Genomic DNA, 15,047 nt, shown 5'->3' with positions numbered 1-15,047 from the left:
GTTCTGGGATGGGAGATTCTCTGAAATCACAAGGGTCAATATTGTTGCTAATTTGGAAGCAAGAATAAAATCCTGTTACATAAGGTTGGTTGGGGGTGGGCGGGGTTTGGGTAAAGAGTGTAAATGGAGGTCGATAGTCATCTCTGAAGCTCCATGTATCCTGAGATCAATAGAAATATTTTCATTCAAAATCAGAGAATTGAGCTCTTTTCGTGGCAATTTTCTTTTAAAAACAAAAAACCTCCCCCTGTCCTGTCTTGCATTCACACACTGCGGGGTGTTGCTGCACAGTCGTGATATTGACTAGAAACAGACCATGGAAAAAAGAAACTGACGTGTTCTGCCTCTCCTCCCATACAGTAAACAAACTTCCAGCAATGAGCTGGTGAGTGAGAGAATAACTTTCACAAGGCCCTGCTGTCAGTTACAATTGATGTGAGGAAACTCAGTGGGGGTTGTAGGCATCTTTTTTAAGCTCAGAGTCTCCCCTTTAATCTAATGTCCCCTGTAGCTTCTGTTCCTTGTTCCTCTCTGCATTTGTTGCTTTTTACAGCTCTGGAGAAGGGACAAGACTCTCCTTCCCCTGCCTTTGCTCTTTCTGGGGGAGGGAGGCAGGCTGAGATCTGAAGACCCCAAGCTGGTTGGAGGAGCACCGATGTGCTCAGGCTGTGGTGTCTGGATTCACTGGTGGTGTTTGTGCCTGCAAGATCCCAGATGTCTCACCTATGTTTCCCACAGGGAGCAGGGCCCTATTGGCCTTTTGGAGTATTTTTACGTCCCTCTGTATTTAGGGGCATGTGCTGCTGATTGCCCTGTCTCTGGGCCTCTCAGCTCTCTGCTATCCAAAGGAGAGGAAGCCAGCTTGTGTTTCTGATTTCCTTCCTCTGGAAGGCTCTTGCTCCAGAGGACAGAGCTGTTGACTTTCTCCCAGGAGATGCACTTGATCTATAATGGCAGGGGTATTTTAAAACCCACCTCCATTCCCACCCCCCTATAAATGTCTCCTGCAGAGCAAGGTTGTTACAGGGTTCAGGAAGGAATTTTCCCATTGGGCAGTGTTGACCAAAGAGGCAGGTTCTTAAGTGTTGTGTGGTAGCCAGGATGACAAAACTGATGAACCAACACCCTGCTCTGTTCTCGCATCTCCTTGGAGGTCTACCCAGGCCTTTGTGCATTTGCTCCCATTACCTCGATGATATGATAAATCCAGTCCAGGAATTCAGCCACCTTGGTGTAAACCCCAGGGTAGTTGGGTTCAGCACACCCTGTGCCCCAGCTCACGATGCCCACTAAGCGCCAGGTGAGTTCGTCTTGGCAAACCAGCGGACCCCCGCTGTCTCCCTGCAAGACAGAGCAAGTGTCATGGTGGGGCAGTGCTTCTGTTAAGCTAGCAGGTGGGATTATGCACCATAGGGCTGCTCCTGCCTTGTGGGCCCTGTCAGCTTTGCGAGAGGCTGAAATGCAGGAAGGGGCAGAGCTGAGTTGCCTGCTGCTAGTACGTCCCCTTGGCATGAAGACAGCTAAACCCCAGCTCTGTTATATCATTTTAGTTCTCATGATTTTCCTCTCTCCCTTTCCCTCAGTCAGAGGATCTCAAAGCACTTTACTGGCCATTTTCAATCTATGCATCCTGGCGACACAGCGCCAGATCTTCAAAGGCGTTTAAATAAATGGGAGTTAAGCAGCAAAATACCTTTGTGAATCTGGGCCAAAATACTGTACAGGACTTTCCACGATGCTCTTCCTCCCTCCTGTTTAGGAAGCCGTGTTGCAGCAGGAAGAGAACTGAACCATGCTGTGTGGGGCCCCTTCATCCCTGGGGGAAGATGCTGCTAGAAGGTGCTCAAGGAGCAGAAGCTGGGATTTGCAGACAGCTTGCAGAAGGGTACTGGGCCCCATGGAGGGTTCTTCCTCTACACTGCTTCATTGATGCCCAGGGATGCAGTAACACAGCACAGGAATGAAACCCAACAGCCTGAGGCTACCTTTGTTGTATGTGGTTTTTCCTGGCCTGATAGATCCCTAACTAATGGACCAAAGATGCTGCTCTCGAAGGCCCAGGTGAACAAATGGAGTTAGCTACCTAACTCCTCTCCAAATCCATGGGAGTTAGGCTCCTCAATCCATTTGTGACTCTGGGCCTAGCTCCCCCTAAGGAGCTGCTGTATAGCTTCACACCAACGATCTGCCCATTCAGTGCCTGTCTCCAGCTGGGACTAGTGGCAGTGCAGAAGACGGGGCTAAATGCCTGTAATCAACAATAATGCAGTAGCCCATCTTAAGCAACGTTTGCTTCTGACTACAGGATGTGCGGCTGTGGCTATCTGTCCTAAAGCCAAAGGACTGTAAGTGGAGGATGGAGGGCGTGGGGTGTGAATTGATCCTGCATTGTCCTTCGCTAAGGGCAGCTGCTAAGGAGGTGGGATTTATAACTTCCAAGCAAAAGAGGAAAAGCTTGCTGCAGCTTGGTACCCTGGTGCAGGGGGCGGCTGGCAGCTGCCCTCTCTGTATAAAGGAGCATTAACCTAAACCATGGCGGTGCCTGAACGTCTATATTCTAGTGACCCGCTGTTCCCCAGGAGGAAGGGGGCCTGTGCATTAGCTCCACGCACACCCCTGCCATACCCCCTTCCCACCTCTGACACACCCTCCCTGGTTCGACGGAGGGCCTGATCAAACCCCATCATGCCCCCACCCTGACACCCACAGCCTCTCACTAGTTCTACACAGGGCACCAGCACACCCCCAATGTGCCCCTGCGCTGCCCCTAAAACCGTCCCACCTCACCCTGCACACGCCCCCGCCCTGCCATGCCCTCCTTGTGCCGCACGGGACCTGAGCATGCTCCTGCCATGCCCTCTTCAGTAAGGGGCTAGAGGGGGGACCCCTCTTCATTTAGATGGGGAGCCACGTTTCCCACCCTCTTCCCCATTTTCATGTACGTGATAGACACCGTGTGGGATCCAGCCGATGGTAAGCAGCATCACACTGTTCCTCAGTGGAGGAAAGGACCCGATCCCCCACAGCCTATTAATAACGGGTTGTTTTCTCCCTGCTCTCACCTGGCAGGCATCTACTTTTCCGTCCAGGTAGCCAGCACACAGCATCCTGGGGGTGAGCTCACCAGAGTACATGCAGGAGCTGTTGCATTTCTTGGTGCTGATTAAGGGAACAATAGCTTCCTTCAGCATCTCAGCAATATGAACTGGATTTGAGGAAAACAAATGAGAGAGATAGTTTAACCTGCAGCCCTGGTGGCTAGATGCTGGTGTTTGCACTCAAGGCACAGTGGGACATGGAGCATTACAGACACTCTTCATCTCCAGGGCTCTGGGTGTTGGGAGGAGGAGGGGGTTGGGCTGCGGGTTGGGACTAAGGACTGCAGGAGGTTTGGAGATCAGAATTCAATACTCTCCTCTGGACTCAAACATCCCCTCGGTGAGATGCTGCCTTCGGTTGTCTTCGTTTCAAAAGGGAGCTACAAGAGAGCTCTCCATGCCTCCTGGAGCTGCTCACCGTGTTCAGGTCTGGTGTAGCCCCAGCCGGAGATCCAGCAGTGGGTGCCGCGGGGGAAATCCTGACGGTACAGCGGTAAACACACTGCACGGATGGCATCTGGGGAGAGAGCCATGTGTGAGAGCACCACCAGCTTGGGATGCCCCTCACAGCACACAGCACAAACAACTCGAGAGTGGCTCCCAGGAGCAGCCAGCCTGGAGTGAGCAGGGGTGATCTAGTCCTGAGAAGTGCAAGCGAAACACCCTTGCAGCTCTGCTCCCTCTGGCTCCAGGGGCCGGATTCTCCAAAGAGCTCGGCTTCCACTGTGCCCTTTACAGCCAAATCCCAGCTCTTTAGAAAATCTGCCCACTTTATTCACTGTATCCTTGGGAGACAAGGTCTTGTGAGCGTTCTGTCCCATGTGCCATCACCAGAGGCCCCGGGGCTTGCCTGGGGAAAGCTTTCTCTCTGCTGCCCACAGCTCTCCACAGCTGGACCAACCCTCGTTCTGGCACTGCCCCTGGGATCGACACAGGCCACCAGCGTAGGAATCAGACCATTGGTGGGTGGCACCCTTGTGAATGGAAGCCATGGGGCTGCCCTGTGGGGATCCCCGCCCCCTCCAAGGGGAAGATGGCTGAAGAGAAGGGTCTCACCGGAGAAGTTCAAGGGCGTTGTGAGTTTCATCAGTGCGATGTCATAGTCGTGACTCCTGTCGTCATAGCGGGGGTGGTAGATGATTTTCTCCACCGCCGCCCCAGCCTGCTGTTGGACTGACACATGAGCGATCATCCCGGCAAAGACCAGCCAGCTGGAGACCTGAGGCTGCCTGTAACTGAGCAAAGACATGGCCCACCTGTTCCTCTGGGGCTGAAGTATTGCTGGGGCGGCCAATTCCCCACTCCTTCCCCGGCTGAGGGAACAGCCGTGCTCTGCGCTAGGCTGCCCTCTGAGGCCTCCAGCTCTGACATTCCCAGACTTACTTGTGCACGCAGTGAGCAGCCGTGACGATCCAGTCACGCGCCACCACGGAGCCTCCACAGACGTGTTTCGAGTTGAGGTATAGGCTGACCTGCCACGGCCAGCGTCCCAACGGGGCGTCGCTTCCGCCCACGATCCGGGCCGCCCTGGAGCGCATGCCACACTCTGAAAAGGGGGAGAAACATTAACCTGGTGCCCCCAAACACCTCAACTGGGAGTGGGGGAGGGATGGGCAGCAAAGGGTGTCCGAGAAACTGCTGAGCGGAGCTTTGCCTTGGGGCCGAAGAGAGAGAGGTAAGGTCTTTGAACACCAAGGCTGGGGGAGAAGAGCAGGAGAACAAAGAGTCAGGAAATGGGAGACAAGAAAGGGAAAGCAAGGCAGCAGAGAGGGGAACAGCTGACAGGAGTTATTCCCCAGGCATGCTCCTGCTTCCTGGCTGTGCCCCACCGATGTCCCTGGCTTACCCCCCACAGGATGTCAGGGATTCAGGGTGGCCCCAGCTTTCTCCCTTTCTTTTGCCACCTGTGCTGTTCCCCATGTGAAATAACCCAGAGAAACCCACTCTAATCCCTTCTGTGTGCTCCGAGCTAGTTCCAGGACCTCTGCCTTCCCACCCAGTGACCTAAACCAATCTCCTCCGTGTATGAAATGTCCCCCAGCCAGCATCACTAAGCCAGAGTGGAGAGGGAGCAAGAGAGAACAGCGGGGAACGCAGGAGTCCCACCTCTCCACCTGGGCCTTCTCTGGGCTTGCCTCTTGCCCGGCAATAGCCCTGGGCCTCAGGGAGAGAGTTCAGGGCCGCAGCTTCCTTCTCTGACAGAAGGGGCTGCTGAGACGGTTAGGATTTTAGATACTGGGGGCGTTGATGGCACGTGCTGTTAATGGCACAATAGCTACGCCATATGGACAGGAGGGATTTGGGAGCTGATGGTCACGTTGCTGCAGCCGCTTCAGGCAGACCCCAGCTATGAAATCACACGGACAAAAGGGCTGCTCCAGGGGCTTCATAACCATCCTTTTTCCTTTTCTTGCTGCTCAGCCCGCTGGGAAGCTAAATCTTCCTCCCACCCAGACAAGCTGGTTTATGCTGGCTTGTTATTGCCACCCAACACTGAGGCTGCTGGATTGGTGAAAACCACTCTGTGAGGAATGACACAGGCTTTGCAAACCAACACCAGGGCACTCAGTGTCTGGCTGACCTGGGGCTTTTGCTAATTAACAGAGGGTCTATAATAGCACAAGGAATGCAAGAGACTTCAGTGCAATGTGGGGATGGGGCTAAAGCACTTACCGGAGCATTTCAGAGCCACAATTCGCCCTGAAGCACAGCTGCTCCTGCACAAGAATAAAATCAGGGTTCGAAATAAAGTTCTCCCAGAAATCTGCAGCCATGAAACACAGAGCTGGCCCATCATGGGGTGGCCCGCCTAGGAATGGCGACCAGCCAGATTCACCCAGGATGCCCAGAAAGTGGATTCTGATAGGAATAATCATCATGCCCATGGAAGGCTTTTCACCTTCACAGCACTTTGCAAACGCGAGCTGATGCATGGCAGAAAGTTCACATGCGCAACGACAGGGGCTGTGGTGCTGCGGCAACAAAGCAGAGTTGTTCTAAGAGGGCTAGCGGGCCTGTCTAAAGGTCTGCACGTCAGCTACCCTGTTGGCACTGAGGGTATCTCTGCTCTGCAATCAGAGGTGCGATTTCAGCATGTGTAGACGTGTGACTAGCTCAGGGAGCATTAGCCATGAGGCACAGACTGTGCAAGCCCGTCTGCGACCCAGAGTCGTTATTCTGGTAGCTAGTCTGTGCTGAAGTCCGCGCTGCCAAAGCTTTGCTGCTCTAGGTACTCGCCCTAGCGAGAACAAAGCGAGCTCAGATATGCCCACACCTGCTGAGTGCAGCACAGACATCCCCGCTGTGTAAGCATCAAGCTGGCTTAAGTCCTGTTTCAGCGGCATGACCAAAGCACCCAACGCTGTGACCCTCCCTGCAGCTGTGGCTCCTGCCAGTGCAGTCACTGTGCTATTTGCCTTCCCATTTGGCGTCATTTAGTTGCCAGTTCAGATTTTCTCCCTCCCTCCATATTCGCTGATCTGAGTCGATGCCAGCTGTGCAGAGCCTGGCAGTCACCTCCAGAAACATGGAAACTTTTTCTCAGACAATACAGCCATGAAAGGACCTTCTGTTCAGTTCCCCCAATGCCATTCCTGCTCTCCCCAGCTCCATCACCCACCTGACCTGCCACATGTCTTCAATGCTGTTCTTCTGGTTGAGCACAATCTGAACAAACTCTTGCGTATCATTCACCTTGACATCTGTCAGGTTCACTCCTTTGTGATGGGCGAGTCTGCAGAAGCAAGAGCAAATGTCATCACCTAAACACAGAGAGAGATCAGAGAGCTCACCTGTGCCTCTGACGTGACAGTGTTGTTATGGTCACTTTCTTCCTCTCTTCTGTACAGAACCATTGTACTCTAGTTTATATATGCTAATTCTGGCCACTGCTCACACAGAGATGAAAGGGCTAAATATAATAACCATCACACACTGGGAGGACGAAACCTTTACCCTGCCATGTTTCATTGAATCACAGTGCTTAAACAGGAGGGCTACCAAATACAGACACAAAAAAACAGGCTTCCACGCTTGCAACTTGAGTTCCAGTTTTGTCTCTCTCATTTACCAGGGGCAAGGCCCCTGTCTGAAACTGCACAGCACACAGGGACATCTAGTGGCTAAATAATAATATTGCAAATGAACATATACCCCGGCCCTTACTTTACATTCTAACCCCAAAATCAGGAAATAGGTTTGCTTGGATCACTAAAGTATATTTTCAGATGCTACCATCACTTCGCTAGCCTTGCAAAGTAGGCTGCATATGAGTACAACAGGAGACAGTAATAATACTGTGTCCTTCGCTAACGCCTTCCAAGTGAGGATCTCAAAACACGCTCCAAACATGAACGAGTTCATCCTCACTTGGGAAATGGGTGAATATTATGATCCTTGTTTGAAAGATGGGGGAAATGAGGCACAGAGAAAAGAGGTCACAAGGGAGTAGAGGAGGTAGAATTAAAACCCAGGAGTCCTGTTTCTCATTTATGCCAGAAAACCATCCTCCTCATCTCTATGGGGATGTTCAGCAGAAATGCACAGCCACAGAACAGCAGTGGATAGGAGAACAGTAACATTATATCTGGGAGTGACTCTATAGACAGCAATGATATAAGGGCTTACCCCAATTTCCAGGGAAGCCGATGGAAAGATAATTCCACAGTCCATGATTCTGTAAGCTTGGGAAGCTGCTATAAAAGTCTCGGGAAATAAACCCAAGCTACAGTACATCTAGCATGGGTCAAAAAATGCAGATTGTTTTTTTCCCCACAGAAAATTTTTTCATTTAAAAAAAAATATCCGGTGAAAAAATTTATAATTTGCAGTGAAAATTCCAACCCCCAAATGGTTTGATTTGAGGGGTTTCCTCCCTTTTCCAGTGGCAAAATAGAAAAAGGGTGAGAAATGGGATTAGCACAATGGGACACCATTCTCAGTTGAATCTAGGCCCCAGTGTAATGCAAATAAATATCAGTAACTCCACGGTCCCTGGCTCCCAGCCCTGTGCTCTGATCACATTACTTCCTGCAATATCTTCATAAAAATGGCAAATCAAAGACCTGTACCTGAGACTGGCCGACTGTGTCTATGCTGAGAGGAGCATCACTTACTGGAGATATCCCAGCTGCCTACAGATCAGAGTCCCCAGGGAGAGATTCCATCGCTCGTGACATGCCAGGAGCCAGCCGGGCCTGCCTTCCACCTGCACTTCCAACAAGAAGTTTCCCGTGTTTATTCTGAAAGATACTAAAACCATTTGATTAAAAACATCCTGCAAGCTTCTCTGCGACCAGCTCTTTGCAAAGGCCCAAGCCAAACACAGTAAAGTCCCAGTGACTAACGAGGGACAAAACCATCCCCAAGTCTGGCTATTGCAAACCACCCCTGGACCTTTCTGTGTGTTCCCCGGGCTCAGGGGGTGGCACTGCTGGGTACTGGCAAAGCATTCTGGGTAGTGGTATGCAGAGGGGGCTAACAAGCTTCCCCTTTGCTTCATCATCACTCCAGTGTCTCAAAAACAAAGAACTTTGGGGACTTTGGGTTTAAAGGCAAAAGCTGAGCAGAGCGTGTTTGAGTGAAATAACAGCTGCAAAATTAGTTAGAGGCTGAATCCGAGATACTTGCTACTTACATAGCACTTTCCACTTAGAGATCTCCAAGCACTTTAAATAGCACCATTAACACTATCCCCATTGTAGAGGCAGGCCGAGCTTGGTGTCACAGAGTGATTGTGCTGGAGGCAAGCATAGAACCCACTGCCTGTCCTACACTCAGTCCAATGAACCACAGTCTCCTGCATTCAACCTGCAATTAGTATCTCAGGGATCAGAGTAACAGCGTGTTAGTCTGTATTCGCAAAAAGAAAAGGAGGACTTGTGCCACCTTAGAGACTAACCAATTTATTTGAGCATTAGCTTTCGTGAGCTACAGTTGCATCCGATGAAGTGAGCTGTAGCTCACGAAACCTTATGCTCAAATGAATTGGTTAGTCTCTAAGGTGGCACAAGTACTCCTTTTCTTTTTATCTCAGGGACTTGATTAAAACTCCATTGCTGTAAACTGGTGACTTTGTGACACACCCCATTCCAAGGGCTAGTTTCAGGTGGGATTAAAACAGGGGCAGAGGTTACCTCTTGGGTGTGAGGGTTGGAAAAGGGGGACCAGTGGAGAACAGGAAGGGGGACATGTTTGGAGCACTGATGCACCCGTACCGAACAACCTGTGCGGAAAGAGGGGAAACCCCCAGCCGAACGGGGCCCAGACACACTGATCTGTGGCGACCTCAGGAAACGGGTGAGGAGGGCTAACGCTGAGCCCTAGACAGCAGGAGGCGAGGGAAAGTCATTCACACCATCGTTGGAACCACAGCTCACAATCTGCTCAGCCCCCACTTTAGGGGGGGGTCAGAATCAGGGGGTCAGTAAGGAGGGGTCCAGCTCCCTGCTCCTCTGCTCAGAACAGAGAGAGAGTTCCAGCTCTTCTCCCTGGCTTGGGTAAGCAGCACGTCCCCCCTCCCGTCCCCCCGCTCCTCCACCTCCTGCTTCGCTCCCCTTTAACCACTGGGCTCAGCTGTCAGGTTGCTAATGTGATGCCGCAGCCCCAGAGATTGCGAACATCCTCCAGGGAGCGAAGAGGGAGGCCGAGGCCTGGCTTTGCCTGGCTTTTTACTGCAAAACTCAACAAGAAAAACAGAATGTGGGGGAACTTTCTGGCCGGTCGTGACAACGAGAAAGGGGCAGGCAAAGGCATAGAGACAGCCTCAGTCTTTGCTTTGCTTTTGACCTTGAGGAAGGGAAATCTCCTTGTCCTTATGTTGGACAGGCTGGATTCCAGGGGGTTTCCACAGATCACTGTGAGTGAAAGGTCCCGCTGAAGGCACTAAGTGACACATCCTCTCCACAGGGATCCTGGCAGCGAGGAGAGAAGGGGTATGGGGAGTAAAGATCTCAAACCTCTCCTGGGAGCCGTGGTGACAATGGGCTCGTCTTCCCCGGCGTCTCTGCAGATCGGGATCGACTCTGTGTCCTGCAGGGGGCTGGAATCCTGGTCCGACAGGGGCGCTGTCAGGAATTTCACTTCAGGAGAAAGCGCAGAGGATTGAGATGTGATTAAACAGACTAGACAAGGCCCCAGAGCACACGTTGTGGGGAACAACCCTGCACTGGCCCCGAGGGGGTTAGATATACCCTTAGGGCTTGATCCAAAGCCTGCTGAAGTCAACAGAGAGATTCCAGTTGATTTCAGCTATTCTGAGGCTGATCTATTATTTGCACTACAGTAGCACATGGAGGCCCAACTAAGCTCGGACCCCCACTGTGCAAGGTGCTGTACAAACGCACAGTGAGAGACGGTCCCTGCCCCGAAGAGCTTACATTGAAGCAGACAAGACAGACGCAGGGTGGGAGGGACAACAGGCTCAGCGAGGGGAAGGAACTTGCCCAGGGTCACGCAGTTGGTCATGGCAGACCAGGACTAGAACCCATTCCAGTGTCTGCAGCTGCACGCAGCCCCCTGTGCTCTGGCTTCCTGGGCTTTGCAGCTGGGCTGTCCCATGCCTAGCGTCTGTGGTCCTGGGACCCTGGTGACCATTTGCTCATCACTTGCATGACCCCAAAGCCCTGCTCTCCATTTTGGCCACTGGTCTAAGGGCGGTTTTGAGAGAGGTGAGGAATTCCCCAGGAGATACAGACCTAGAAGCCACGTCCCAATGGCTGCCCCTGCCAGCAGCCCGATGGCCCCAAGCAGCAGGAGGCATCTCTTGATGGGGCAGAGGTTTTCCAGGGACGTGTTGGAAGAATCTTTAAAAAACAGAGAGAGGGGGAGGGAGGATGGATACTGAACAAGTTCTGGGTCTCATTGTCTTCTCATCTGTGGCACAATCTGGGGCCCTATCTAGCCCCTTGTAAACTCCCTAGCTCACCACAAACTCTCCTCTCTTCCTATGAGGATAAGCCCAGTGGTCCACCATGTGCCAAGGTTGGTGCCCAGGATGGGGCAGCGGGTCTCAGTCCCTAACAAGACTCCCCAGGGTGAAAACACAAGAACTAAGAAGGGATCCTTCCCCTGTACATCTTCCATCTGGCCAGAAAACACAGTCAAAGGCACAGAAGCAGCAGGGTCCTTTCAATTAAAGAAGCCAGGCTAGTGGGACCAGGCAACCTACCTACTTACTAATAGCTGGCTGCGTCTCCAGAGAGGCAACATCTGCAGCATCTATAGCTCACAAGGGAGGCTCTGAGTCATTTACATGAGCACAAGAGGCGGTGACACGGTGCTGCACTGTGCAAACGCTTGTGAAAAGCATGTGATCTTCAGATCGGCACACTGGAGAGCCTGTCCCACTTGGCTGCATTTAGCGATGCAGAGTAGACTGGCTGGTTGGACACCTCCGACAAGGGGCAATTCCCAGTGACCTTCTCCAGGAGATGTGGGGAGGGGGCAGGCGACGGTGACAACCCGCACGGCTACCGCAGCACCCTCCATGCAGGGCTCTCTAGGCCCTGGACACTCGGGGTTGCTGAAGTGAGGGAGGAATGGACTGATTTTTCAGGCTCAGGAGGGTATTTTCCTTTCCAAAGGTAGAGGTGAGGGTTAGGGCCTGTCGACACTGAGAGTGCAGCCCCGGGAACAGCAAAGAAAGCAGCCTAAGCTTCCGCCAGTTCTGGGGTGAGCACGGACAGCTGCCCGAGATTCCCGTCAGTGTGGGATTCCCACGTGAGGCCCCCTCAGTCTCTGACTGCTTATCTCCTAGGCGAGGGTCAATGCAGCCACCTTGATGTAAGCAGGCGTTGTGGGGATGCCAGTCCTGGCCCGCTCTGCATCCTATGTGTTCTGTGGGTGCCAGGCGTAGCAGAGAAACCCCTTATGCCGCATGCTGCCCCAAATGCCCCATCCCCGTGAATAGCTCACCACGTCCTGCTGAGGTCTGAGTCCTTCCCATGTCTCTTGGCTCTGTTGTCTTGGCCCCCTGGCTTTGGCCAGCATCCCGAGGGCTATGGAGGTCAATGGGGAACTGGGCAACTGGTCCAAGACTCTAGAGGGAAAGAAACAAAGATCTATACAAATCTGGGGCCACAGGGAAGTAATCAGGGGAATGGCCCAAAATGCACTGGTGGAGGTGGTTCATGGCCCAGTCACTCGTGCTGGGCCCAGATCCGAAAATCCACTTCGATAGATAGGTGAATAGCCAATGCACCCTATTCCCCTGTCGAACCAACTGCAAAGTCCCTATCCTGCAGGCCTCAGTGTCCAAGTGTCGTGCCGTCTCCAAGTGGTCAATGAAAACCTCACAATACCCCTTAGAGAGGGATCTCCACCAATGTGGTTCTAAACTGAGAAGATGGAACCCCTGGCTCAAGAGCCGGGATCCGGTCCCAGCTCAGCCCAGAGAGGAGGCATAAAGCCAGAGCAGTTTGGGAACAGGCATTCCCTTTGTTCTCAGTGGAAGCCTGAGATATGGGGGGTGGGATCCCAAGTCCTAGGGGGAAGGATGGGAGAACAGAGCACTCCCCTGGCAGCCCTGTGTGGGCTGGGTACAGCCGGTCAATACACAGGGGGAACTCTCTGGCGGGAAATTCAAAAGCAACAAAACATTTTCATTTCGTTTCAAAAATGTTCACCGAACTTTTTCCAGTTTCTTTTTTTTTTTTTTTTAAATGAAACGACATTAACCCCCTGGAGAGGAAAATGGGGGAAACAAAACAACTGCCCTACCCCCAACACTGAAAATATCCTAGGTTTTCTTCAAAAAACGATTTTGACCAAAACAAAGAGTTTCCATGAAAATGCTCATTTTGCTCAAAAAATGTTGTCATGAAATGTTTTCCACCAGCTGCCGTGCTGGACAGCCTGAGGCTGTCCTCTACCAGCTGTGCTATGGGGCACGCCAAAGCACTGTAAGACGGCCTAAGAAAGAAAACAAGCTACTTCATCCAGCAATCTGAGTGGGGCACTTCCTGCCTGCGCGCTCACATACACATACGCACAGCTGATGCCTGCTGAAGAGCCCAACGTTCAGTTTCTTAGCTTTCCATTTGCTTCTTCAGTCACAGGCTCTTCACTAGTTTCCAACCCACAATTCCTCCCTCCCATTCGCTGGAACGGTGGGATGCGAATGTCAGAGCGTATTAGATCCTCTAGCGCAGAGGTTCTCAACCAGGTGTCCAAGGAAGCCTGCGGGGGCCACAAGCAGGTTTCAGGGGGTCTGCCAAAATAAACCAGAGCTGGCGTTAGAGGCGCTGGGGCCCCGGGAAGAAAGCCCAACCCCCATCGCACGGGACTGAAGTCTGAACCCTGCTGCATGGGCCTAAAGCCAAAGCAAGTTAGCTTTGCAGGGCTCCCTGTGGCATGGGGCCCCAGGCAATTGCCCTGCTTGCGACCCCCTAATGCCGGCCCTGGCTTTTAATGTGCTGGAGATGGAGAAAACCAGTTGTTGTGGCGCAGGTAGGCCATGGAGTTTTTATAGCCTGGTGTTTTTTTGGGGGGTGGGGGGAGGCTCGGGAAGAAAAAGTGCATTAAAGGAACCCACGGAGCTCACCACTTCCATACCGTGCAGGCCCTCTTAGCTCCAGGCTGTGCACCACCAGACAGTGCATGGTCGTACAGGAGGTAAAAGCTCCTTACCATGACAGCGGCACTCAGGGGTGAGAGCGTGCGGCTAATTCACCATCACTGCTCCACGGGGCCAGCGGCTGCTCTCTGGGCACCCGGGCCTCCCGTTAAACACGCACGCATGGGCTAGACAAAGCCAGCAGCTATGGTGTCACAGTGAATAGAGCTGTTGTTTTCCCAGAGAAGTCAGGAGGCTGCCAGACTGGTTTGCCCACCTCCCTACAGTCTGCTAATTGGTGCCTGTAATAGATAAGGGGGCAGTCGCTTAGCAACATCCCACCCTCCTCCCCATGCCCCAAAAGCATGCCACTCTCGGGGCGCCCCACAGGGAAACTCTGTCACTCTGCTGGATTGAGGGTTGAAAGCGACAGAGCAATATTAGCCTTTGTTGAAATGTTTCAGATCTCAGCCCTCTGGTTCATTTTGATTCTGTTTGGACAAGACTTACCTGCAGTGCAGCCATACTATTCCAGGTGATAAATAGAGAGAGCAAGAGGTGATAAATAGAGAGCAAGATCAGCTGCAGCCTATCCTAGCCCCGTAGGGTTCAGTTCATCCATCATTTAGGAAGATGGGATCCTCTTTCCTGAGTCCTGCGGCACCAGCGCCAAGGGCACGTGGTGGTATTAACTGGATCAACAACTCCCAGCAATTTCTGCTCCGGTCAGGTCGCTGGCAGAAACTCCAGGAGTTCTGTCACGGTTAACACGGCGCATCGGGAGCCGTGTCTTGGGCAGGTTTCACAGCAGCCGCAGAGCGTGATATTGTGTGGCCCTGGTGCATAGCTGTCCTGGGGGCCAGCTGTCACATGCTACAAGGCCATTTCCATTGTCTCTTTCTTCCCTCAAAGTCAGCCAGCCCGTCCTGGGCCTTGCAGCCCGAAGGGGTCTGATCTAATGGTTTGACAAGGGGTTTCCTTGAACCTGCCTTGCTCAGGGGGTGGGAAAGAATGAGGCCATTTGCTATGGAAATGGTTGTGATTACCAGCAGGATCCTTTGCGCTGATCCTAGGGTTTTCTCTCCCTTTGCACCATCTTCCTTCCTACCATCATGGTCTCTGTGTCCACAGACAGGGCTGGGGTACTGTGGTAAGATCCTTGGCACCCCCATTCCCCCAATACACTTTCACAGGGTCTGTGACAGAGATAGCGCACTGGCTGCCTGTGTCATCCCTGTGTGTCACGGCCAAGAGGGCATGGAGAGGCTCATGGCAAGTCACTCCTGTCCCTGAAGCTGCCTGGTTGCAAGTCAGACTGGACTGAATTTACAGCACGTAGAATGGTGCATTTTACCCACCTTGGGCTACAGCACAAAAGGAAGAGTCCGTTGGGATAA

General features: G+C 52.5%; 1 protein-coding gene across 1 annotated transcript; it reads right to left on the bottom strand.

Annotated features, from left to right (window-relative positions):
• Positions 1-1,155: 1,155 nt before the first annotated feature.
• On the bottom strand, positions 1,156-14,175 carry TMPRSS5 (transmembrane serine protease 5). Its single transcript, XM_077839647.1, has 12 exons — positions 14,161-14,175; positions 12,012-12,135; positions 10,793-10,900; positions 10,055-10,177; positions 8,213-8,348; positions 6,718-6,831; positions 5,772-5,815; positions 4,482-4,644; positions 4,155-4,333; positions 3,517-3,615; positions 3,063-3,205; positions 1,156-1,341 (listed from the first exon to the last, which is right to left on the bottom strand). Exons 1-12 carry the CDS (start codon positions 14,173-14,175, stop codon positions 1,156-1,158), a joined length of 1,434 nt encoding a protein of 477 aa, XP_077695773.1.
• Between the last annotated feature and the right edge of the window lie 872 nt (positions 14,176-15,047).

The sequence above is a fragment of the Eretmochelys imbricata genome, chromosome 22 (genome assembly GCF_965152235.1).
Source record: "Eretmochelys imbricata isolate rEreImb1 chromosome 22, rEreImb1.hap1, whole genome shotgun sequence".
NCBI classification, from domain to species: Eukaryota; Metazoa; Chordata; order Testudines; family Cheloniidae; genus Eretmochelys; species Eretmochelys imbricata.
This window is presented reverse-complemented; position numbering and strand designations above follow the sequence as displayed.

Bases quoted from the DNA above. Each gene is read 5' to 3' on its own strand.
- TMPRSS5 (XM_077839647.1), bottom strand. The intron at 4,334-4,481 runs GTAAGTCTGGGA...GTCTTTGCTCAG, and splicing joins GCTGCTCACTGCGTGCACAA to TTACAGGCAGCCTCAGGTCT. The intron at 1,342-3,062 runs GTGAGAGCAGGG...TCTGTCTTGCAG, and splicing joins GAAAAGTAGATGCCTGCCAG to GGAGACAGCGGGGGTCCGCT.